The sequence below is a fragment of the Dromiciops gliroides genome, chromosome 1 (assembly GCF_019393635.1).
Source record: "Dromiciops gliroides isolate mDroGli1 chromosome 1, mDroGli1.pri, whole genome shotgun sequence".
NCBI lineage: Eukaryota > Metazoa > Chordata > Mammalia > Microbiotheria > Microbiotheriidae > Dromiciops > Dromiciops gliroides.
Genome location: NC_057861.1, coordinates 26786905 through 26812604, shown reverse-complemented (window position 1 = coordinate 26812604; position 25700 = coordinate 26786905). Strand labels below are relative to the sequence as shown.

Below are 25700 nucleotides of genomic sequence, written 5' to 3'. Positions count from 1 at the left end.
TCAGACATGAGATTTGAACCCAAGTTCTCTGATTCTATGATAGACTAGCCTTGGGGGAGCAATGTGAGAGACAGGATACCACACCACCCTATTGACTGAAACCAGACTTCTATCTCCCCCTCCCCTACTCAAGTCAGCAATATTCTGCCCCAACTAAGATGAGGCTTAAATGACATCTTAGGGCTAGAACTGGGAACAGGGGCAGTCTCAGGAGGCCTCATACCCTGTGAGAGCACTCACCTTCATGAACTGCTCCATGGACTTGGAGGCCAGAGAGTTGGAGCGAAAGAGGGTATTGGGATCCGCTGGAAGAGAAGGGACATGGCCCCTGGAGCAGGAGGTAGGACTGTGCATGGAGATCTTTGAGCTGGGGACAGCTCCCCTTGCCTCAGGATGGTGTCTAGGGCATCCCCATAGGGTGCCCTAGGCAGTCAATAGAATGGTATCTGAAGAGGAGAAATCTTCAGAACAGATGCACAGGGCCAAGTAACTTTTATCATCCATAAGGCCTTTTGGGAACAGACCAACAGGAAGGAAGGCAGCCTAACGGAGTGGGAAAAGCACTGGGTTTGGAGTCAGAGGACCAGTCCTCAATTCCCAGCTTCATTATCTAGTACCTATGTGACTATGGCCAAGGCCTTTCCCTTCTCTGGGCCTCAATTTCCTTATCTGTAAAATGAAGGAGATGGACAAGATGATAGTAAAGGTCCCTTCCAGCTTTAGGAGATATCACCTTGCCTCAAGTCTTTCCCTTTTCCAATATATCTCCCATGTAGCTGCCAATGTGATATTCCTACAGCATAGGTTTAACCATGTCACTCTCCCACTCAATAAATACCTCTGACTCCCTACTACTTATAGGTTCAAATTCAAATTCTTCTGATTGACATTTAAAGTCTTTCACAATCTGGCCCCAACCTACCTTTCCAATGTTATTATCCATTACTTGTTCTGTCCTCCTAGTCAAACTGGCCTTTGTTGTTCCTCATCTCCCAGCTCCGTATCTTTGCACTAGCTGCATATAGCTGCAATACTATTTCCTTCCTCATCTCTTCCTCTTGGAAGCACTTGTCTTTTCTTCAAGACTCAGCTCTAGCACTACCACCTATGTGAGACCTTTGCTGATCCCTCCCCACAGCTGCTAATGCCATCCTTTCCCCAAATCATTTTGTATCTATTTTATAGATACCTACAAATGAATATGTTGTCTCCCTCAATAGAATGTAAGTCCTTTGAGGGCAGGGCCTGTTTTGGTTCTCCCTTTGTATCTATTTTGTATATACTCACAAACGAACACGTCTCTTTCAATGGAATGTAAGCCCTTTGAGGGCAGGACCTATTTTGCTTCTTCCTTTGTATTTTGTATACACCCACAAATGAACATGTCTCCCTATAAGTTCTGCGAGGGCAGGACCTGTCTTCTCCCTTTGTACTCCACAAGTGCCTGGAATATAATCCCAATTGAGCCTTACAACAACCCTGGGAAGTGGGTGTTATTCTCCCTAATAGGTGTTTTAAGGAAACTGAGGCAGGCAGAGATGATGTGACTTGCCTAGGGTAACTCAGCTAGTGAGTGTCTGAGATCAGATTTGAATTCAGGTTGTCCTGATTCCAAGTTCTACACTCTCATCTTCACCACTAAATTCACTGGCCTTTTATTGGTTCTCTTCCCACTTGACCTCTAAATTAGCTTTTAACACTGTCAATCACCTCTCCCTTCCCAGATTCATGAAACTTCTTCCTCCTGGTTCTCTTCCTATTTGCCTTCTCAGTTTCTTTTGCCACATCATTATCCAACCAGATGCAGAAAGTTAGAGTTATGGGATTGAAATCAGTAACATCTAAGCTCAAACTCAGTCACAGACACTTACTAGCTGTGTGACCCTGGGCAAGTGGTACATGAATGTAATGGAATATTTCTGTGCTGCAAGAAATGGTGTATGTGACGAATACAGAGAAACATGGAAATATTTACATGAACTGACACAGTGAAGTCAGCAGATCCAGGAATATGATATACGTGGTGACTACAATAATATAAACAAGAAGAACAAAGACACACAAATAAGTCAAAAGTAAATGTAACAAAATTATGAAGATCAAGTGGGACTAGAATGAGGAAATATGAAAAGACAGCCCCAACCTATCCCTTTGTGAAGGTGTGATGTCCACAGATGTTGCACATTGCACATGTTTGGTGACTTTTTCAATGTATCAATCAGTTGCATTGACTTTTTCCCCCTCCAAAAAATTATATTTGTCATATGTGATGGCTCTCTGGGAGCAGGAGAATGGGGATAGATATTTGGGATAGCTAAGATGCTGTAAGAAACAGAAGGCAATAATAAAAACTTTTTAAAAAATGAATGCTGGGGCAGCTAGGTGGCGCAGTGAATGGAGCACCGGCCCTGGAATCAGGAGTGCCTGAGTTCGGATCCGGCCTCAGACACTTAACACTTGCTGGCTGTGTGACCCTGGGCAAGTCACTTAACCCCAATTGCCTCACTTAAAAAAAAATTAATGCTTCTTTCCTTCCTTATGGGTGTTCCTCAATGCTCTGTCCTATTCCCTAGATATACTACCTCTCTTGTTAATCTCACCAGCTCCCTCAAGTTCAGTTAGCATCTCTAGACTGATGACTCCCAAATCTAAATACAGTGTCTAAAAAGTCTTAGTGTATTTTTTTGCAGGGCAATGAGGGTTAAGTGACTTGCCCAGGGTCACACAGCTAGTAAGAGTCAAGTGTCTGAGGCCGGATTTGAACTCAGGTAATCCTGAATCCAGGGCCGGTGCTTTATTCACTGAGCCACCTAGCTGCCCCCAGTCTTAGCGTATTTTTAAGCTATTAAACTTAGAATGGTGTCTGGCACATAGTAGAATGTTTATTGGCTATTTATTGACTGTTGACTATTAAGGGTTAAGACTGCACTGAGGCTTTGGGGATAGCCTGTATATGCAGTCAGAAACTCTCTGCTGAACATAGCTCCACGTTCCTGCTGGACAGCTCCACATAGCTGTCCCACATGCATCTCAAACTCCACATGCCCCAAACAGAATGCATCCTCTTCTCTCCACCAGACAACCCACCCCCTCCAAACATCTCTAGTTTTTTTTTTATTTCCTCTGGAAATACAAGATTCACAACCTCAAGGTCTTCCACGAGCCTTCTCTTGACTTCTTTCACCCCCTATATCCAAGCGGTTGCCGAGTCCTGATTCTGCTTCCACATTTCTCAAATCTATCCTGTTCTCAATCCTCACAAGGGCACTACCTGGCTTAAACCCTTCTCACTTCTTACCTGGACTAGTGAAAGAGTTCCCAATATGTTTCCCTGCTTTTAGTATCCCGCAATGGCAAATGCATCCTTCTCACAACTCCCAAATGAATATCCCTAAGGCACAAGTCTGACCATGTTATTCCCTTGCTCAAAAGACTTTAGTGGCTCCCTATTGCCTCTAAGATAAAGTACAAATGCCTCAACTTGCCCCTTAAAGCCTTCAAAAATTCGGCTCCCCCCTACATCTCTAACCTTAGTTCCTATTACTCCTCCTTCGTGCATTCTATGTTCCAGTCAAAGTGACCAATCAGTCATTCCTTGACCTCCACATTCCATCTTCTCCCTCCATGCCTTTGCCCTGGCTATTCTACATGCCTGAAATGTTCTCCCTCCTCATTCCCACCTCCTGGAATCCCTGCCTTCTCTCCAGGGCCAACTCAGGTGTCATATATTTGAAGATTTTCCTGAACCCTCTCATCCTAGTTGTTATTATTCATTCCCACTTCAAATTGCCTAGTATTTGCTTCTGGGTACAAATGGAACAGTGGATAGAGTACTGTAACTGAGTTCAAATCTGGCCTTACTTGCTGTGTGACCCTGGGCCAGTCATTTAACATCTGTTCGCCTCAGTTTCCTCAACTGTAAGATGAGGAGGTTGGACCCTTCTCACTTTAAACCTATGAGCCTATGTTGTACCCCTCCACAGAATGTAAGGTCCTGGCTGTCTGGGACGGCTTCATCCTTGTCTGTATCTCCATCCCCTAGCCCAGTGCCAAGAATCCTTTGGTTGTTTTTTTAACTGGAGCTGTGACTTCCTTGGTAACAAGGAAGTCCCAAAGGAGAGAACTTCTATCAAAGCAGGTCAGCACCTTCTCTGCAACTTGTAATAACAGAGAGCTTCTGGAGCACCAAGGGGGAGAGTTGCTTGTCCAGAAGCACACAATCCTCCCTCCCCCCTCTCCTCATTCTCTCCCCTCCCCCTTTCTCTCCCCATATATATGTATACACACACATACGTAAAATTTCAAAGGTAGGACTCAAATTCAGCTCTGCCTGCTCTCTGGCCACTATTACAGGATACCTATCATCGAATAGGTGTTTTTAAAATCTCTGTGGAATTGGATCAAGGGAATCTCTTGCTACCTTCCTATTTATTTATCCTGGGGATCAAAGCAGTCATTTTTCCCGGCTGTATATTGTTTGTGCAGAGTTGTTTGCACATGGGCTTTCCCATTAGACTGTGAGCTCCTTGAGAGCAGGGACTGTCTTTTGCCTTTCTTTGTCTCCCTGGTGCTTAGCCCAGTGCCTGACACATAGCAGCCATATAATAAATGCTTATTGACTGGCTGAGTAATTAACCATTTCTGTTCTATCCTTTTCTTACCCCAGAATGAATCCTTTTGGTGAATACAACAGAAACAAGAGAAAAGTTTGGTCCTCCATTATCATCAACACATCACATTCCCCCTGAGCAGGACCCCCCTCTTTTGGGAACCTTTTCTTTTCCGTAGTATGGCTAAAAAATATCCATTCTGTCAGATTCCTAACAGAATCACAGAAGGTCTAAGCTGGAATAGATCCCCATGGGTCATCCAGTCCACCCCTTTCATGTTACCCACGAGGGTATTGTGGCCCAGAGGACTTACTTACTGAAGGCCCACACAATGAGTTCACAGCAAAGGACTCAGGTCCTCTGACTCCAAGCCTGTTGCCCCTCCCATTACCCCAGGGCTAACTCTAAGGGGCATCCCTACCAATGTTGGATAAACAGGCAGTCACTCCATTGGAGGCTTCTAGGAAGGGAGTCGGATTGTCTCTCTATGGAAAGTGAGGAGAAATCCTATGTGTGGGGAAATGGACTGGAGGGGTTACTCACTGGTCCGGGACACTTCCCGAAGATTGAGGTAGTCCAGAAGGGGCACAGCCAGACCCCGACCCAAGAATATTTTCACCAGTTGGGTTGCAATGTCCTGCCGACTCTCCCCAGAGCTCACTTCATCCAGCATGGCCAAAGGGGTCACAGTGTCATCCTAGGGCACACACATACCATGAGGAAGTAAGGGGTTGTCCCACAGGTTCTCCTTGATTCCCTAACTTCCAAGGGTACCCTGCCAAGAGCCCAATCATCCATCCTCTGTGGGATGGGAATTCGGTCACCCCAGATAATCAAAGTGGGTGGGAAGGGGGATTCGATAGAAAAGGAAACCTATCATCACTGACATTCATACAGCACTTAGGTTTAAAATTCAATGTCTCCTTGGCATCTTGACAAGTCTATGAGCTGGGTACTTTATGGGGTTCTGTGCTTTCACTGGTTTGGGGAATCCCAGATGAGGAAATTCCCTCCACCAGTTGCCTAGGGCACTGACAAGTCAAAGGACTTGCCTGGAGTCACGATGAATATGTATCAGACTAGAACTCTTTCCTCACTTGCAGATTTGGCTCAAGATAGCTTCAACAGGTCTTATTATCTTCATTTTGCAAATATGGAAACTGAGGCTCCAAGAGGTTAAATAACTTGTCCAGGGTCACATAGCCAGTAAACGCCAGAAATGATATTTAAATCAGACTCCAAGACCAGATTTCTACCCATTATCCTATCCTCCATTATGATTCCCAAAGGGGAAAAACCAACACTGGACCCTGAGAGAGGAACCTACCTGGGCCGGTGACAAAACAGATTCCACCAGTAATTCAATCAAGGGTTGGTAATACACGGAAGGCAAGATGCGTTCCTCAGCCAGCCGCACCTTGAGCCGAAGAGCTCCCAGCTTACCCCTGGAAGGATCACCAGTACATGTAAGCTAGTGCGGGTACATACATACATCAGTGGAAGGATATCTCCACACTGAAACATATGTTTGATGTGGGAGGAGGGGATGGAGTAGATATATCTCAGCCATAGCTTTTCCAGCAAAGGATGAAGAACTAGCCAATGGACAGGGCATCCCCATTATCTACCACCTAAAATCTCTCCTCCAAGTACCATGGAATCATAAAATTATAAATTTAGAGTTAGGTGAGTCCTCAGAGGCCATCTAGTAAAACCTCCTCATTATACAGAGGGAGAAACTGAGTCTCACAGAACAGAAGTGACTTGCTCAGGGTAACACAGCACGAGTGCAAGTCCAAGCCCAAATGCTTCAACTACTACACCACACACACACACACACACACCAGACATGCCTATCCCCATTCTCCTCACTGGCACAATCTCAATAAGCTCAGTAATGGATCCAAGTCTTCCACCAACCCAGAATTCAGTTACCAGCACCACCACCACCCACCCACCCACCCAAAGGATGAGGCGCCAGGTACTGAACTTGTTGGCAAGACCCAAGACAGAGGTTTGAGTCCCCTAAGTGGCCTAAATTCCTTGCCTCATCCCTGGGATGAGAGGGCAGGACAGGCTCTAGAGGAGCCCATGGATGGTTCTTAATATATGAGGGGAGAGAGGCGGACAGAAATTCCAAATCCCTCCACCATAAGTACTCCAAAACACTGTCTTTGGCCATCCCATCCAGTTCAGGGGCCCCTCTTTGTCAACCCTTCATTTACCCAGAATCCTCTTCAGCACTGGCAAAGGGTAGCAGACGGAACCAGCCACTGGGGGGACACTGGAGCAGGATGTCAGGAGGAAACTCCACCTGGGATTAAATACCAACTCTTGTGTTTGTCATTTAAAGCAGGGTCAGAGCCAGGGGAGTGCTTAGGACACAGCAGGTCATGATACAGTAGAACAAGCATAGGACCTGCAGTCATAGGATCTGGGTTCAAATCCTACCTCTAATCCTTACTGCCTGCATTACCCTGGACAAATGACCCTCCATCTCCCTGCCTGGCTCTGTTTCTTCATCTGTAAAATAGGGGCAGGAGGGAGTGAGGTCTGCATATGAACAAAATATTTGTAGCTGCTCTTTTTTGTAGTGGCAATGAACTGGAAATGAAGGGGAAACCCATAAAGTGGACAAACTGTGCTATATAATAATAAAATAATAATAATAGTGTATATTAATATCATTACAATGCATAATTAACATCATTAAATTATTGATATAACTAATACTATGTCACATTGTAATGATATATAACACTATAAGATCTGCTTGTGTTATCTCCTATTGTGCTCTAAGAGATGAGGTAGGGGATAGTTTCAGACTTGATGGCCTCTATGATCTCTTTCAGTTCCAAATTGGTGGTCCTGTGACCCAGGACTTCAACCAACCTGCTGATGGTTTTGTTTGTTTGTTTGGGTTTGGTTTTGGTTTGGTTTTTTTGTGGGGCAATGAGGGTTAAGTGACTTGCCCAGTGTCACACAGCTAGTAAGTGTCAAGTGTCTGAAGTCAGATTTGAACTCAGGTCCTCCTGAATCCAGGGCCAGTGTTTTATCCACTGTGCCACCTAGCTTCCCTGCCCCCTGCCTTTAGTTTTTTGGAGTTTTTTTGGTTTTGGTTTTGGTTTTTTTGCAGGGCAGTGAGAGTTAAGTGACTTGCCCAAGGTCGCTCAGCTAGTAAGTGTCAAGTGTCTGAGGTTGGATTTGAACTCTGGTTCTCCTGAATCCAGGGCCAGTGCTTTATCCACTGTGCCACCTAGCTTCCCTGCCCCCTGCCTTTAGTTTTTTGGAGTTTTTTTGGTTTTGGTTTTGGTTTTTTTGCAGGGCAGTGAGAGTTAAGTGACTTGCCCAAGGTCGCTCAGCTAGTAAGTGTCAAGTGTCTGAGGTTGGATTTGAACTCTGGTTCTCCTGAATCCAGGGCCAGTGCTTTATCCACTGTGCCACCTAGCTGCCCCCTCTGCCTATAGTTTTAAAGGGATGTCTAAGACTGAAAGAGACAACCCTGTGGCCACAGAGCCATTAAATAATGACAGAGTGGAATTTCGCATTCAAACCACTACCCTGTGCTGTCTTCTTCTACAACCTCCTAATCAAAGTCTGGAAGACTTGCCATTCCAATCCTGGTTTCCCCTGTCCTCTTACCCCCGATGCAGTTACATATGGTGCTCACCCCACTTTGCCTCCAGGTCTCCCAGCCCTACTCTCTCCATCCTCTGCCTATAACCCCTCCTACCCCATGACTCCATTTGCTGGCCTCGGGGGTGAGGTACAGCTGAGTTCTCCATGCTGGTGGTTGACTCACCATTCCCAGGAAGTCATTCTTGCCCACCATATCCCAGTCCCACACCTCCACACGGAGCGGGCCCTCCTCGCCATGAAGCTCTAGCACTTCATCCCAGTGGGGGAACCGTGTCTTCTTGATGGTCTGTGAGGAGGGGATCAAGGCCAGCTGAGAGAAGAGGGAGCCTGCCCCACCCACCTGAGAGCAGCTGAACTGGATTCCCTTCCATTCCCTCCCAATAACAGGTCCTAGAATTACCTGAATTCTGACCCCAAGACTCTTCTAGGCACACCTCCCTACATATGGGCAGCACAGTGTCTAAAAGGACACCAACAGGGTTGGATCCCCAGGGAATCATCATCATCGCCACCATCACAAGTATTTGATGAGAAACTGAGGCTAGCAGAGGGGAAGTGATATGCCTAGGGTCACATAGCTAATAAGCATCTGAGGTAGGATCTGAACTCGGGATTTCCTGATTCCAAGGCCAGTACTCTAACCACTGTGCCACCTACCTGCCTCAAGAAGAGAAGAAGGGAGTGAGTAGGTGGGAATGGGAGGCAGCTTCTCAGCTTATATCCCAGGGAGGAATTTCTTCTGCAAAGGTTCTCCCTACTCTCTTAAGCACTCAGATCCATCCCCCAGGATGACTTCAGAGCATCAAGCCCAAGATCTTGCCCAACTTTCACTGCTCCCAACTCAGGTCCCCCATCATTGACAAACCCAGACTCGTAGCTTACACATCATTTCTCCCCATCTCAACCCCAGGACCAATATACCCCCTGCCACCTTCCCAGGGCTCCATCTAGACCCATCTCACCATTGTCTCAAGGCTCTGGCTGCCCCAGAATATGCGGGCAAAGGGGTCCGAGGTGCCGGAGAGGTCTCGGGGGGCCAGGTCGCTGAAGATAGAAAAGGAAGGGAATAACACCACATGTCTACAGAGCTTGAAGGTTTACAAAGCACATTTGCCATGCCCAACATATAAGATGCTTTAAGGATTATTATTCCTGTTTTTCAGATGTGTAAACTGAGATACAGAAAAACAACTCGCCCATGGTCATATATGAGTAAATGGGAGTGCTGGAATTCAAACAAAGGTTCCTAAATCTAAATGCACTGTTCCTTCCACCACACCACACTGCTTCCTGATTCTAGAATTCTAAGGGTCAGTATCAAGAGTACAGTGTTAAGAAGGGTAGATCGGTAGTCAGTAGACCTCATTTCCAATCCTACTTACTACCTCTGCCCCTTACCTGGATAAGTTATTTCATACCCCTCTGAGCCTTAGTTTCTTTACCTACAAAATGTGGGAGCAATACCAGATGACCCCTAAGGTTTGTTCCAGCTCTAAATCTAGGATCCTACATAGACCTTATAAGTTATTCAGTTGAACTCCTTTCATCTTAGTGTTAAGGAAAGTGAAGCTCAGAAAGATTTTACATTCTGCAAACTCCCATGGGGCAGAAGATGGCTTGCCAAGGCAAATACACAAGGATCAGAGGGAATGACAAGGACGTCAAAGGGCTGGAGGGGAGCATTACTAGGTGAGAAATGCTGGTACCTTATCAGTACCAGCAGAAGAGCTTTGGGGAAAGAAGGCACCTGTAGGCAGTATGTCCCGCTTAGTAATTCACAGAACATGTACTGAGGACATTCTATGCATCCAATACAGCACCAGGCAGTCATCAGAGATCCTTCCTTGGTGATGGCTTCTTGAGAAGCCCTGCCCATCTTCTACCACCCCCCCATCTTTCCTCTCTGTTGGAGTCCAAGCTCCTGGCTGCCATGACAACCCCCAAACAATCTGGTCCTGATCCTGCCTTCCTGTTCCCAAGAGCTGGACAGATCCTCCAGCTCAGTCCCATAGGATCCTACAGAGTCCCCTCCCCCCCCCTTGGGTGGCTTATAGGGTGAATTTCTGCCATTTGGGGACACACCATGTCTCCTTGGGATGCTCTTCCCAAGGAGAGCAACACAAAAAGCAAAGAGATGGTGAGAGGGCAGAGAGCAATCAGACAGTGAGGTCTGAGCAGCGGCCCCCTCAAAGAAGAGATCATCAGATTTGAGAGGTGGAAGGGGGATTTGAAATCCTCTAGTTGAAACCTCTCAATAAACAGATATGGAAACAAAGAAGAAGCCAAGAGAGAGGAAATAACTGGCTCCACATCACACGTGCACTGCGTGTTGGAGTGGGATTCAAACCCAAGCTTTATCTTGTCTGTCCCCCCTCCCCCATTCAGGGCACAGTGGGGGTGGAGAGGTCATGCTCACTGGGAGACCAAGATCCCAGGTAGCTTCTTCCCACTCCCTGCCATCACCACTAGCACCCCAGCCCCTCCTCCCCCATCCCTATGTCTGATCCATTGGCCCCCTCGTTGGTTTCCTAGGAGCTGAGTCTGGTTGCTAAGAGACCATGGTCCCTTCTCTGAGTGCTGGGATCCCACACAGTCTCAGTTTGGGGGTGGAGGGCAGCAAGGGCAGAGGGTACAAGGCTTGGAATCCCCTTTCTAATCTAAAAGCCCTAATTGGGAATGGGCATCTCAGAAGTACCATCTCTTCTACTTAGATTTCCCCCAAACATCATAATATTCTCTGTTCTAAGGCCCAGCTCTGACATTCCCTGTTCTAAGATGCCTCCCAGCACTGACATTCTGTTCTAAGAACCCTCCCTGCTTTAACATTCCCTGTTCCAAGGCCCCAAACTCCCAGCTTTGATATTCCCTGTTCTAAGCCCTCTCCCAGCTCTGACATTCTCTGTTCTCAGCACCCAACTCCATATTCATCTCTCTTCCTCATCCTCAAGGTTCTTTCATATAGGATCAGTCTTATGTCTCATGTTAATATTATTTCAAAGCCACATTTGGTTCTGGGTCCAGTCCCCTCCCCCTGCCCACACACAGTTTGTTTAGTGGGGGTGAAAGAGGCACAGAGAATGAAGAGCTTCGACCCTGAGCTCCCACAGAAAGCCAAAAGCAGAGCCAGGAGCTCAATGAATTGTGTTCCATAAAGGAACCTAAAGAAATTCTACAGAGAACAACACGAAAGAAGGAAGGGATGTTAGAAGTTATTCAGTCTAATTCCTTTCATCTTCAAGTCAAGGAGAGTGAGGCACAGAGAGGTTTTGTCCAACATCACGATGATTTTAGGTAGCAAACCTGAAGCTATAAGAATAACAATCATTTGAATCTTGAAACAGCTCTGTGAGATAGGTGGTATTATTAGCCCCATTTCACAGAAGAGGACATTGAGGCTGAGCAATAAAGTGACTTGCCTAGCATCTTACAGCTGGTAACTGCAGTGGGGCTTGGATTTGGACTCAGCTCTTTCTGACTCCAAGTCCAATACTCTTACCCACTGGGATGCTTAGATAGAAGGAGAGGGGGTGGGGTTGAGTGAGTTCTCATGGGAGTGAAAACATGCAGGGATGTGACTAAGTGTATACAAGGAAATATGGAAAGGAGGTGGCATGCTTCATGAACACAGATACTCTGGGCACCCACTACAGCTGAAGGTGCCCTGGTAGGTGTATTTCCAGAAATGGGGATGGGTTGCACTGAGTCATCCACACTCTCTTCCCTTATGTCCCTTGGGACACATGGCTGGAGGACACAGAACAGAGGGGAATGGACTGGTCCACACAGGCATAGAATCTTGGAATTTAAGGGTCCCAAGATTCTGTGACTCTCCCACTCACACAGATAAGCCTCCTCAAGGTGATGTCATTTTCTAGATGTAACATAATAGACTTGGCCTCGCTAGAGGGCTGGCCCTTCTTGGGTTCTATTCCTGGTTCTCCTGACCTAAGTAGCTCACCTGAGCTAAGCAGAGCATGCCCATAGACTAGAATGTGGAGTTCGACAAAAGCCTGGGCCTTGGTCACTGAGCAGATCACTGCCCCACTGGGCTAAGGGAAGAATGGAGACCAAAGACTCCTTGAGAGGTAATATTGGGTATGGGAAGGAGCACAAGGCATGGGGTCAAAAGATCTAGATTAGAGTCCTGGTTCTCCCTGTGACCAACAAATCACTGCCATTTATGGGCCTCCATTCCTTTATCTTTAAAATGGAAGCTATCCCTGAGGCCCCTCCCAGCTCTGATATTCCATGTTCTAAAGTCCCTCTCAGCCTAGACATCCCCTGTCCTAAGCTCCTTCCCAGCTCTAACTTCCCAGGTTCTAAGTCCCCCCCCCCAGTTCTAGATTCCTATGACCCTATGAAAAGAATCTTCCAATACAGGATGGCATGTAAGGACGCCAGAGAGCTGCCTAGGACACCCTTGCCAAGGTCCCATGAGCCTTGAGGGGCACGAGCTGGGCTCTCAGGAGCCAAAATCTTCCTCTCTTCCATGCTACAATCTGTCACGCACAGGTCACCCTATTACACTGCAGAGAGAACAGAGACTCCTTGGGGCGGGGGGGCGGGGTGATCCCAAGGGAAGGAGGAGCTGGCTTCTCTGCCCCAATTCCCAAGGGAAAAAGGCAGGAAGGAGGAAAGGAAGGAGGGAACAAAGGAGGAAGGGCGGAAGGCAGGATGGCCTGAGTTGGAGATTGTTGGGGAAGAGACAGCTGGTCTAGCAGGCTGTTTCCAAGAGTGGCCACAGCTGATTCACGATGCCAGGCTGGGGATGAGTCAGAGGAAGATGGCACTGGCGAGCCCCCCGAGGCTGGCATGAGGCCATGCTACCTCCTCCGCACCAGCCGCCCACTCCTTAGCACCCACGTCCAAACTGCCCATAACCTTTCCCAATTTCAGAATGCCTCAACAGAAGTGGCTGGGGAAGATAAGTTCTGCCAGGAAGCCTCTGATGCTGAGCCCACCCGCCCAACCCCCCGCTTTATCCCCTAGAGACAAGGAGGTTCCACACACCCCCCCATTACCCTCCACATCAGGGGCCATACCGAGCCTTGATGATGTGGCAGCGGAGCCGAGGCCCCTGGGCTTCTGCCAATAGTTTCACATCCAGGTGGATCTCCCCTTGCACCTCTTCATCGGGGTCCACATGACTCAGATTGAGCCAGCTGTCAATCCCTGGTATCAGAAGAGGTCAGAATGAACACCGTACCCCAGATGGACACTGGTGTATCTTTCCCCATGGTGCCTAAGGAACTCAAAGTGACAGCCAGAGGAGGCACTGTTCTCTGTTCTAACACCCCTCTCAGATCTGATAGTCTGTTCTCAAGCCCCTGCAAGCCCCACCATTCTCTGTTCTAAGACCCTTCTTGGATCTGACATTCTAAGTTCTAAGGGCCCTTTCAATGTTCTAAGACCCTTCTTGGATCTGACATCCTAGGTTCTAAGGACCCTCCCAATGTTCTAAGATCCTTCTTGGTTCTGACATCCTAGGTTCTAAGGGCCCTCTCAATGTTCTAAGACCCTTCTTGGCTCTGACATCCTAGGTTCTAAGGGCCCTCCCAATGTTCTAAGACCCTTCTTGGCTCTGACATTCTAGGTTCTAAGGGTCCTCCCAATGTTTTAAGACATGTCTTGGCTCTGACATCCTAGGTTCTAAGGTCCCTCCCAATGTTCTAAGACCCTTCTTGGCTCTGACATTCTAGGTTCTAAGGGCCCTCCCAATGTTCTAAGACCCTTCTTGGTTCTGACATTCTAGGTTCTAAGGGCCCTCTCAATGTTCTAAGACCCTTCTTGGCTCTGACATTCTAGGTTCTAAGGGTCCTCCCAATGTTCTAAGACCCTTCTTGGCTCTGACATTCTAGGTTCTAAGGGTCCTCCCAATGTTCTAAGACCCTTCTTGGCTCTGACATTCTAGGTTCTAAGGGTCCTCCCAATGTTTTAAGACATGTCTTGGCTCTGACATCCTAGGTTCTAAGGGCCTTCCCAATGTTCTAAGACCCTTCTTGGCTCTGACATTCTAGGTTCTAAGTCTTTTGGGCACTTGGGCTTCATTCCCCATGTCTTTGACCTTGACAAGGTCTCATCAGGCCCCTGATACCCACCTCGGGGGCTTGCTGCTGCAATGGTCTCCTTGCTCAGAGAGATCTTGCCAATGATGTCATCATGTCTATAGGGAACATGGTGAGGGATACCTGGAGTGAGGTTCTGACAGGGAACAGGCAGCAATGGGGCAACAAACCTGTTCGTTCCAACAAGCCCCCCCCCCGTGAGCTTCACACATTTGTAAGTGAGGGAGGCCAAGTGGATAGTGGAGGTCTTTGAGCCCCTCTGTGGGAAGGACCCCCTAGCTGTGGTCACTTTACCACAGGCACCGCCCAACTAGAACTCAAAGGGGTCACTCCAACATCTCTCGGCCTGTCAGAATGACTGGCCTTTCCCACCAAGGAAGAATCATAGGAGTTAGAACTGGAATTGACCTCAAAGGCAATCAAGTCCAAGCCCATCACTTTATAGAGGAAAACGATTCAGTTTCCTAATAGGTCCATTCTCACCATGGGCCGAACACCAGAAGGCAAGAGGCTACTGGTTCATGGTGTGATAGTGGACAAATCCCTTCCCCTCCATTGGCTTCAGTTTCTTTCTCCGTAAAACAATGTGGTGAAACCATGCTCTCTTAGTCCCCTCTCAGCTCTGACATTCCCTGTTCTAAGGCCCACCCCCAGCTCTGACATATCATATTCTGAAAGTCTTCCTGATTATACTCTCAGATTCCTTCCTACTTTAATGTTCTGCCGTCTATTAATCTGAAAGCCAAGCAGGCTTTGCCCAGGGAGAAGACGCCCACCAGCTGCCGGACAGTGACAGGTTCAGAAGATTGAATCCTCAAGTAGAACCTGGCCCTGCCTGGCACCCCCTCCCCAGGGACCCTCACCCAATGGTGTCTTCATCCAGAACATAGAAGGCCAAATGATGGAAGTCCAGGGGCAGGTGCAGGGTGTACTCCTCTCCCCAGAACGGATTCAGGTTTCTCCACACGGTCGCTGTCCTGGAGGGCGAAAGAGAGGGCCTGGACACCCAAGCAGGAGCATGCACACACACACACACACACACACACACACACACACATATGCACGAACATGCACGCGCACGCGCGCGCACACACACCCGGCATGGGCAGAGCCGAGGGTGGGGAAGGAAGGAACCAGTTCAGCCTGGGAATTAGGAGATGACACAGGATAGCCTTGGGAGGGGTGACAGGCACAAGTCCTGGCAGCTGTGACTCAGCACTGGGAGGAGACCAGAGGGATCTGAAACTTATGGAGACACAGGAATGGATGATGGGATGGAGATCGGGCCGACTGTGCTGGGTCAAGCCCTTCAGGCTCTGCTGCCATCAAGGCTACACCCAGGAGTTCCCCAAAGAACCAAGCTACAGATCATATACCCCATGTGGGGATCATGGGCTCTAGATCTGGAAGGGACCCCAAGGCCCAAAGGGGAAAATGATCTTAGTAAAGGTCAGAAAGATTGTTGTTACTCAGTCATTTCAGTCCTGTCTGACTCTTTGTGACCCCATTTGAGGACTTCTTGGCAGAGACACTGGAGTGGTTTGCCATTTCTTTCTGCATCTCATTTTGTCAATGAGAAAACTGAGGCAAACAGAGTTAAGTGACTTGCCCGGGGTCACACAGTGAGTAAGTGGGAGGTAGGGAGGTAGGAAGTTCTATAGTTCTAACCCAGACCACTGGACTAGGAATAGAACCCAGGATTCCTAGGCCCCTGCCCCAAGTAACTCATTAAGGCTTAAGGGCATAAAACACCAGGTTCTAGTTCCTAGCACAGAGCTTTTCATCTCTATAAAAAAGGCATTTAATAAAAAGAGAATGAATGAATGTCAGGGTAGGTTGCCATTTCCTAAAGAGGCCACAAGTGTAGGTCAATAACCTCTGAGGACAGAGAGATGTGCCGGATGCCCAGGGCACAGCAGCCCCCTGACCCACCCTTACAGAGCCTTGGCAGGGCAGCTTCCAATATGCTCACCTGGCCACCACCTCATGGTCCACCTTGACAATGCAGTAGGGGTCACTGCTGCCAGACCTGTGGAGAGAGCACCTCACGGTCAGTCTGAAGCAGCCAAACTAAGGAGGGAAGGCTCCTTAGCCATCTTCACACACGATAGGCCATCTCCTGACTTGGGGACTTTGTCCTGCATGGCCCTGTCCATGCCAAGAATGTACCACCCTTAGAACCCACACTCCTTTCAACAGGAAGGATGAAAGAATGATGCAATGAAGCAAAAACCACTTATTAAATGCTTACTTAACACTGTGCTAATTTTTTCACATTTATTTATTTTAGTTTTATTCTGTGGAATAAAACAAGCATTTTATAACATAAACATTTTTGTTACATAATACAATAAAAAGATGACTGCACATGAAACTGTAAATCTCCTATGTACAACCTGCTAGTCCTTCTAAATATACAATAAAGTATTTGTGTAAATTCCTTTTTTTTCTTTTTTCTTTTATTCCTTTTTTTTTTCTTGTGTTAATTGTGAGTTAAGGATGATCAGATGGAAGAGAGCTCACCCATCACAACTCTCTCATTTTACAGTCAGCTAGGTGGTGCAGTGGATAGAGCTCCAAGACTAGAGTCAGGAAGATCTAAGCACAAATCCTGCCTCAGATACTACCTTGTGACCCTGGGCAAGTCACTTAACCTCTGTTTGCTTAGGAGGCAACTAGGTGGCTCAGTGAATAGAGCACTGGGACTGGAATCAGTCAAAAACCACCACTGGCACTCATCAGCTGCACGAGCCCAAGCAAGTCACAGAATTTCATACTTGGAAGGGACCTCAGGGGCCTGAAAAAGAATGCCCCTTCCCACTTAACCTTTCTGAGGCTCAGTTTCCTCATCTATTCTAGTATTTATTAAGCCCTCCAGTACTCCAGGTCATGGGAATAGAGATAAAAATAAAACAATCCTTTACCCTTGAGAATGTACACAATGGAGGAAAAGCAACATATTTACAAATCAATAAATACAAACAATATACAATGTAATGGGGGGGGTGCTGACTTAGTAAGGGGGGGGGGCGATCAGAAAAGGCTCCACAGGCTGTGAGGAATAGTAAACAGGTCAGCTTGGCTAGAACAATCAATCAATAAACGCTTATTAAGCATCTACTATAGGCCAGGCATGGACTTCTAGGAGATGAAATGGACAGAGCGCTGGGCTGGGAGTCAAGAAGACCCATCTTTCTGAGTTCAAATCCAGCCTCAGACACTTCCTAGCTTTGTGACCCTGGGCAAGTCATTTCACCCAGTTTGCCTGAGTTTCCCCATCTGTAGAACGAGCTAGAAAAGAAAATGGCAAACCACTCCAGGGTCTTTGACATGAAAACCCCAAATGGAATCATGGAGAGTTGGACACAACTGAGACAACTCAACAACAACCAAAAATACACCAGGAGGGGGCAGCTAGGTGGAGCAGTGGATAAAGCACCGGCCCTGGATTCCAGAGGACCTGAGTTCAAATCTGGCCTGAGACACTTGACCTTTATTAGCTGTGTGACCTTGGGCAAGTCACTTAACCCTCATTGCCCAGCCCCCCAAAAAACAACCAACAAATAAATAAATAAAAATACACCAGGCACTGTATTTAGTGAAGGGGATACAAAAAGAGACAAAAGACAGTCCTACCCTCAAGGAGCTTACAATCTAATAGAACAAAGAGAACTCACATATTATAAAGCAGGAAAGGTCTGGTTAAAGGATAATAATACTTGTACCACTTACCTCACAGGGTTGTTGTCAGGATCAAATGAGATAATGTATGTAAGGTTTGTGCACCTTAAGGAACTATCTATATATTATCCTCTTCACCACCATCTACATCAGGAGGGAGGCTCATGCCAACAACATTCCAGATCACTTAAGGAACAAGGGTTATTGACTAAATGGACTCTCAGGTTTCTTCCTGTTCTGTATTTCTGATCCTATGATCCTTAGGCATCAACATCTCTAAAAATCTTTCTACCGGGGGCTATCATTTTTCATTTTCATTTTCATTTTCATTTTTACTTTTTTTGGCGAGGCAATTGGGGTTAAGTGACTTGCCTAGCGTCACACAGCTAGTAAGTGTTAAGTGTCTGAGGCCGGATTTGAACTCAGGTTCTCCTGAATCCAGAGCCGGTGCTCTATCCACTGCCCTTATCCTAGCTGCCCCCTTCCGGGGGCCATCATTAACCACCCAATTCCATAAATGGGAAATTGAGGCAGTGAAGCAATGATACCCATGACTCTTGTTATCCATCTGATGCCTCAGACTCCAAGAGTCTTGACCAAGACTGATTATTCAGAGAGTCAGTATCAGACTTTAAGGAAAGCCATCATATGCCAAAACAGCTTGCTTCCAAGTCCTAAAATCCCACCATTTGGGATGCATTCCTTTGGCTTAAGTACTGTCCTTTCCTTGTGAGCTTCCTTTAAAGTATAGACCTCTGGGGTGGGGGAGCTATAAAGACATTTCACATATCAGATGTTGGGGAAAGACTCGGGGTGTTCCTGGTCCTGATCCTCCCAGGCTGGTCCATATCCACATTTTATTAGAATTAGACCCAGTCCCATCTGACCAACCTTTGAGAAGTAGGGAGAAAAGGAAGAGGGCCAGAGACAAATAGGTGTCCTAGTGGCCCCAAGGGACCCTACTAGGAGATGAGGACATTGGCCTATGAGGAAAGAACAAATATGACTGGGACAAAGACTAGGTTGGGGCAGCTGGGTGGTCCAGTGAATAGAACACTCAGCCTGGAAGTCAGAGGGATGGGACTTCAGATCCAGCCTGACACTCACTACCCGTGAGACCCTGGGCAAGTTACTTCACCCTGTTTGCCTCAGTTCCTCATCTGTAAAATGGGCTGGAGGAGGACATGGCAAATCACTCCAGTATCTCTGCCAAGAAAACCCCATGGAGCCACAGAGAGTTGGACATGACTGAAATGACTGAACAATGACAAAGGCTTGGTTTTTTTATTTGGAGAGGAGAGGGGAATAAAGAGGGTAAGCGATGCTAAGTGGGTCACCCAAGAACACTCTGGGAGCTGTCAGCTTTAGCCTTCTCCCCTTCATTCCCAAACCTTTGAGAGACTGAGCTCTCTAGGAAGCCCCACTTCCCCATTCTCTCCCCCATTCCCATTGCTAAATCTGGTTCCCTGTTCTAATCCCTTACATGGCACGGGGTGGGGGAGGGGGCTGGAATGATGGCTTAGAATCCTGGGTTTGAAACCCCACTGGGACACTTACTGGGTGACCTTGAGGGAGTCACTTCCTTCTCTGAGATTTTCGGTGTCCTCATAAGTAAGATGGGCACACAGTGTGACATGATGGATAAAGGACTGCCCTGAAAGTCAGGAAGGCCTGGGTTTAAGCTCCACCTACAACACGGATTGGCTGTATGACCTTGGACAAGTCATTCAGCCACTTGGTCAACTCTCTAAGAATATAAACAGCAGAACAGGTCCTGACTTACACTGTTAGAGCCAGTCCCTCATTAGGAGCATCGTCCATCAAGGAAAACACAGGGCTCATTTTTAAAAAAATGAGAATAATACTTGCAAACCTTACCCTCATGGGAATGTGAAGCCTGGAGCTTTATAATAATAATAGCTAGCACATATATAGCATTTTAAGGCTTGCAAAGCTCTTTACAAATATCTTATTTGATCATCACAAAAACCCTGGGAATAGGTGCTGTTATTATCCCATTTTACAGATGAGGACACTGAGGCCCAGGGAAGTTAAGTGACTTGTCCAAAGTCAAACAAGTAGTAATCAATCAAAAACTGATTAAGTTCCTACTATGTGCCAGGTACTAGAGACGCAAGTACAAAGATTAAAGCAATCAAAGGTGGGATTCAAACTTAGGTACTCTGACTCCACAGTGAACGCTCGTTCTACTGTACCACAGGGCTAGGTGGCACATGGCTAGAGCACTGGACCTGGAGTCAGGAAGACCTGAGTTCAAACCCAGCTTCAGATACTTCCTAGCTATGTGACCTTGGGTAAATCACTTAACCTCAGACTGACTCAGGGATTTATACTAGACAGCCTCCTCTGGAAGGTCCTTCCAGTTCCAGATCGTCTGAGTAAATACCATTAATATTCCCCTTCTATTCAATGTAAACCCCTCTTTATTCAACGTCTGTGGGACCTACACATTCATAGCAGCATACTGGTTCTGAATGCTGTTCCTAACATATTCTCCCTTAACTTGACTGAACAGCTTTTCTCCCTTCTGCGTCAGTGTCTCTATCAGTCACCTGGGGGAGGGATGAGATTGGGCTGGAGATCTCGTAAGCAAAGTGCTTTCCCATGTGCCCTTGTTTTGATCTCCCAACATTTGGTCCCTTGAATCCCTCTCTGAAAAGGCTGCCTCCCTCCCAGTCAACTCTTTGCCCTCAGAGCTGCTGACGTGAAGAAGGGTCCTTATCAAGCTTCCATCAGATAGGGGTGGTCCAGTGTCACCCAGGGAAAGTGCCTACTCGGCAAGATGCTATCTGCGCTGAACCCTGGCCTCTTGAAGGCAGTTCCCATGGGATATGAACTGAGCCCCCCTGCTTCCTTTTTGTGGGAAAGGCAACTACAACCTCCCCCCACCCACTTTTCTCATGTTCAGTAAGGACATCTGACATCTGCAGGTCATTCTTTAGAGACCTCTGGATCAGTCCTGGGCCAAATTCCTTTCAGATTAGCCTTTCGGAACTGGAAAGTTTTAGAATAAAAAGGAAGCCATATTCACCTAGTGCTGAGAGAATCAGCATTCTCCCTGGTTTTGATACCTAACTCTCCTCTTCTTGTATCTCAGTTTCCCCATCTATAAACAGTGGTGCAGTGGATAGAGCACTGGGCTTAGGATCAGGAAGACTCATCTTTCTGAGTTCAAATCCAGCCTCAGAAACTTACCTGCTGTGTGACCCTGGGCAGGTCACTTCATCTTGTTGCCTCAGGTTCCTCATCTGTAAAATAAGCTCAGAAGAAAATGGCAAGCCACTCCAGTTTCTCTACCAAGAAAGCCCCAAATGGGGTCATGAAGAGTCGGACATGACAGAAATGAGTGACCAAATGGTGGAGAGGAAACATTTCCCCTAACATACCATCAGCAAAGTCCTTGGAGACCCACAGAATTCCTTCTTCCTCTGGATGATACTTTCAAAATGAGGAACTGGTTCAGGTACTAGTTTAAGGTGAGGGGGGGAGTAGGGGAAGAGGTTTGTCATTCTTGGCTCAGAATTGGGGAAACTGAGGCAGTGCAAGAGAATCTGCCTGTAGCATACAGCAGTCACAATTAAGAACGAGATCTATCAGCTTCTTGCCCTTAGTCCAGCCCAAACTCCCCCAAATCTCCTTTGGAAGGGTTCATTCTGCCCCAAAACCAATCTCATGACTTCAATCTTGGAGGAAAATGAAGGGGTCCTTTGTAAAACCATACAATATCAGAGCTTAAAGATCAAGTAGTTCAACCTTCTTATTTACAGAAGAGGAAACTGAGGCTCAGAGAGGGGATTTGAACCAAGTCCCACAGAATATTGCAGGGTCCATGATCCAGAGAGCAAGATCCAGTAGTCCAACACACCCCCATTTTACAGATGAGGAAACTGAGACCCAAGGGAGCCAAGTGACTTGTCCAAGGTCACACAAGTGTCTCAAGCATAAGAGGCAGGATTTGAACCCCAGCCCTGATGCCAAATCCGGTCATCTTCTCAGTTCTAGGACCCAGGGGTCCTGACTTCCAAACTAGTGCTTTTCTTTTTGAAATTCTGTCCAGGAAAAGGGGGGTGCTAAGTGCCCGGGCCAGTTTCCAACCAGCCAAAGAAGTTGCCATTTGAGTCAAAAGAAGCGGTTTGAGTGCTTTGAGACAAAAGAGTGAGAGCTAGAATCAACATAGCCTGTGAGGCTAGGGCCAGGACTATGGGGTGACCACTCTCTTCCCCCGTTCACCAAAGGGAAGTCTTCGATATAAGGGATCTTTCTCTGGAACTAAAACTGGATCTGTGAGAAAGGATGGCATGGATAGGCAGGGTTAGGACACAAGGTTCAGGGAGACAGCTCCTTGATTCCCTCTACCTGCCTAGGAAAGTGCAGGGACCTTCCCCACCCAACTCTCCCCTGTACTGGTGGCTCTGTTCATAGCTTTCATGTGAAATTCCTAAATCAAAGCACCCAGGGAAGAGAAGAGAGCCAAAGCCAGATACCTTGATGCATTATACACACACACACACACACACACACACACACACACACACACACCAACTCCACCCCAACAATGTGGGCACTAATGTCTCCCAGCACCAAACCAGCAAGAGACAAGCTTGTGAGTGTAAGATAGGACATATCTGGGCACTCCAGGGCAGGGCAGGCTCTCTGGCATGCCAACATGTTAACCTTTCTGTGCCTCAGTTTCCCCCATATGAGAGAGGGTTAGAAGAGATCACAGCTATGACATACTTAATACTGATATCTAGAATTGACATTTCACCCTGTAAATTTTAAACTGCTTTTTATATCCATCATCTCCTTGGCAGCTCATAATAACCCTATGAGGCAGGTGTTGCTGCTTTTATACTCCTTTCTCAGATGAGGGCCTCAACCTCCTTTTCTAGCCTCTTTAGACATCACTCTTCTTCCTGTAATCCAGTCAAACCAACCTTCTCTCTGCTTCTCCAATGCAACACTGCATTTTCCATTTCTGTGGTTTGACACTGGCCATCCCACATACCTTGAATTCTCTCCCTCCTCACCTCTTCCTCATAAAACCTTCTCTTCCCTTCAGTCACAACCCAAGCCCCAGCTTCTTCACAGAGCCCTTCCTAATCCCTCCAACTACTGGTGCCCTCCCTCCCAAACTACCTTGCATCTAACTGTTTTGAACTTATTTGTATTTATTCCCTTAATATTCATGCTACATATCGGTATGTAATTTTGTCTCCTCCATTAAAATATAAACTCTTTGACAGCAAATGTCGTTTTCTTCTTTGTCCTTATATGTTATCGTTCAATAGTTTGAGTTGTGTCCGACTCTTCGTGACCCCATTTGGGCTGGATTTTTGTTTTTCGTTTGTTTGTTTTGTTTTGTTTTTTGGCAAAGATCCTGGAGGGGTTTGCCATTTCCTTCTCCAGCTCATTTGACAGATGAGGAAACTGAGGCAAGCAAGATGAAGCGACTTGCCCAGGTAGTGTGTGTCTGAGGCTAGATTTGAGCTCAGGAAGATGAAGGTCGGGCACTCCATCCACTTTGCCACATAGCTACCTTTTCCTTGTATTTCCAGTGCTTAATAAATGCTTATTGACTTGACTGATTGACGTGACTCAACTAAGGTTATCGTGGAGATACAAACTTAAGTCTCTCTTGATTCTAAATTCAATGTTCAACCCAGGTTTCTCTTCACTCCGTGCCCCCACCCCCCCCCACCCAGTGACTTCAGAGGGCTTCTCAGCCTGCCTACTCCAACCTCCTCCGTGGGGTATCCAATCTCAGGTGCTGAATCACAGGCACATTCCCTTTCCTGATAAGGGCAAGCCCTATGGGGAAGGGGGTGGGGACTGTGTTCCACATTTGTGCTGACCCAGTGCCTCAGGAAAAGGGATTAAGGCTATATCATAGGATCAAGTAGAGAGGACCTAGAGTGGAAGATCTCTTGCCCTAATCAGATCAACACCAACCATGTGCCAGTCTCTGCCCCCACCTCCTCCCACACCAACTGAAGCCAAGGTGAAGAGACGTACCCTGGAGTCCTGAGGCCTAGGCTAGGAAAGGGGCAGAACCAAAGGTTCCTTGTTCCTCCTTCCCAAAATAGGCTCAACCTGGCTGGGAACCCTGGAAGAATGTGAGATGTGCCTATGGCTGAGGACAGAACCCCGACTCGGCACCCGTACAGACTTGACCAGCCAGCATAGGGTGGGGACTGGGGACGACAACTTACTGAACCCTGAGCCCTGGGAGGAGCACAGGGGTAGGAAGAAGAGGTCTGGAAGCCCTGTCAAGGCGAGCTCACCTGCAGATCCTAAGGCGCAGAAGAGGATGCCAACACGCACACAACAGTTCATCTCGCCTTCCAGAGCCATCCCCCATCTGCCAATGCCCCAGGCAGGTTGAAGCTGAACAAGTCCCAAAGGGGATCTATTCCGCGCCGCTGTTCTACCCCCCGCCCCACTCCCCTCGAAGCCCTGTGGGAGAGCTTCAGCTCCAACTCCACAGCTCCCTCCCCCAAAACTGTCTGGGGAGAGATGTCCTAATTTTCAGACAGCCTAGAACGAGAAGCCATCTGCCTGGACCGGCTGGGAGGACATGGGGTGGGGGGGGGGGGGAGAAGAGGAGGAAGGGAAGGGAGACAACGCTAGGGTCCGGGTCCGGAGAGGCCAAAGCTGGCACGACCCGTTCCCCCAAACTTCTGGGAGAACAGACGGGCTCTGCAGGGCCAAGGGTGGGGCTGTGGTTGGGATAGGTTCCTTTTCTCCAGGATTGCCCACCTAGGTTGAGGGCGGAGGGCCACTAGGCGCCTCCAATGTCCAGCACAGTGCCAGACACAAAGTAGGCGCTTAATGAATGCTTGACTGATTGACTTCATCCCCCCAAAAGAACCGGGGAGGAGGAGGAGAAAAAAATGGGGTGTCCGAGGAGAGGGGAGACTTACACGTCTTTGGCCGGCAGGTCCCGTCCCTCCACCACGCGGAAATTCAGAGAGATGTTCCGAGCCATAGTCTAACTTTGCGCTGGGGTGCGGCCAGAGGCCGGGGCGCAGAGGCAGGGGGCTGGCTGATTGTCCCAGGGCCGCCGCCGCCGAGGCTGCTACATGTCCAGAGCGCTGCGCCCCACTCGGCGGGGGCGGGGAAGTGGGGGAGCAGATCGCTATGGAGCTGGGATGAAGAGCAGGGGCTTGCGGGGGGCTCCCACAGGAGCGGGGGCAGGGGTTGGAGAGGTCCGGGGGGAGGGGGAGACCAACGGCTGCCTGGGCTCTACAGGTGGCTCGGAAGGGTGGCAGCGAGCAAAGGAGGAGGCATTGGCAGCTAGCGCCGCGCTGCCCGAGCACCTCCCTCGGCCCGCCCCCCGCGCCCCACCCGGGCCAGCTGGAGCACAGAACGGGCGGGCGTGGTGCGGGGCAGGAGAGGGGAGGGCGGAGGAGGGGGCGGGCGCAGGGGAGCTCTCCTCCCCCCCCCCCATCCATGGCAACCCCGCCCACGCACGCCCCCTGTCTACTGCCCCCGAGATCTGCCCTGCGCCCCCCACTCGGGGCTGGTCCCTCTAGCTTCTCCCCACCCTGGGGGAGCAAATCTAGCCTGGGATCGAGGGGCACAACTCTGGGCCGAGATGGGAAAGGGCACCCCTGGAATTGGGCGGGGGGTGCTGCGCCGCTTTCGGATGTGGGAGAAGCCTTAGCTCTGCCTGGGGATTGGG

General features: G+C 48.2%; 1 protein-coding gene across 2 annotated transcripts in view; it reads right to left on the bottom strand.

The window, feature by feature from the left end:
* Nucleotides 1–25353, bottom strand: part of RASAL1 (RAS protein activator like 1) — a 47443-nt gene extending 22090 nt beyond the window's left edge. The window contains exons 1-11 of one of the 2 annotated variants that reach the window (XM_043988074.1): nucleotides 24940–25353; nucleotides 16287–16343; nucleotides 15178–15291; nucleotides 14348–14412; nucleotides 13292–13421; nucleotides 9212–9293; nucleotides 8413–8535; nucleotides 6836–6924; nucleotides 5938–6055; nucleotides 5154–5307; nucleotides 241–305 (exon numbers count right to left, since the gene is read on the bottom strand). In XM_043988074.1, coding sequence (XP_043844009.1) covers nucleotides 241–305; nucleotides 5154–5307; nucleotides 5938–6055; nucleotides 6836–6924; nucleotides 8413–8535; nucleotides 9212–9293; nucleotides 13292–13421; nucleotides 14348–14412; nucleotides 15178–15291; nucleotides 16287–16343; nucleotides 24940–25004 — 1062 coding nt within the window. In that variant the 5' untranslated portion in view covers nucleotides 25005–25353. Of the gene's footprint in view, nucleotides 1–240; nucleotides 306–5153; nucleotides 5308–5937; nucleotides 6056–6835; nucleotides 6925–8412; nucleotides 8536–9211; nucleotides 9294–13291; nucleotides 13422–14347; nucleotides 14413–15177; nucleotides 15292–16286; nucleotides 16344–24300; nucleotides 24477–24939 lie in introns of those variants that run through there. The other variant, XM_043988062.1, reaches the window with a different exon arrangement.
* Between the last annotated feature and the right edge of the window lie 347 nt (nucleotides 25354–25700).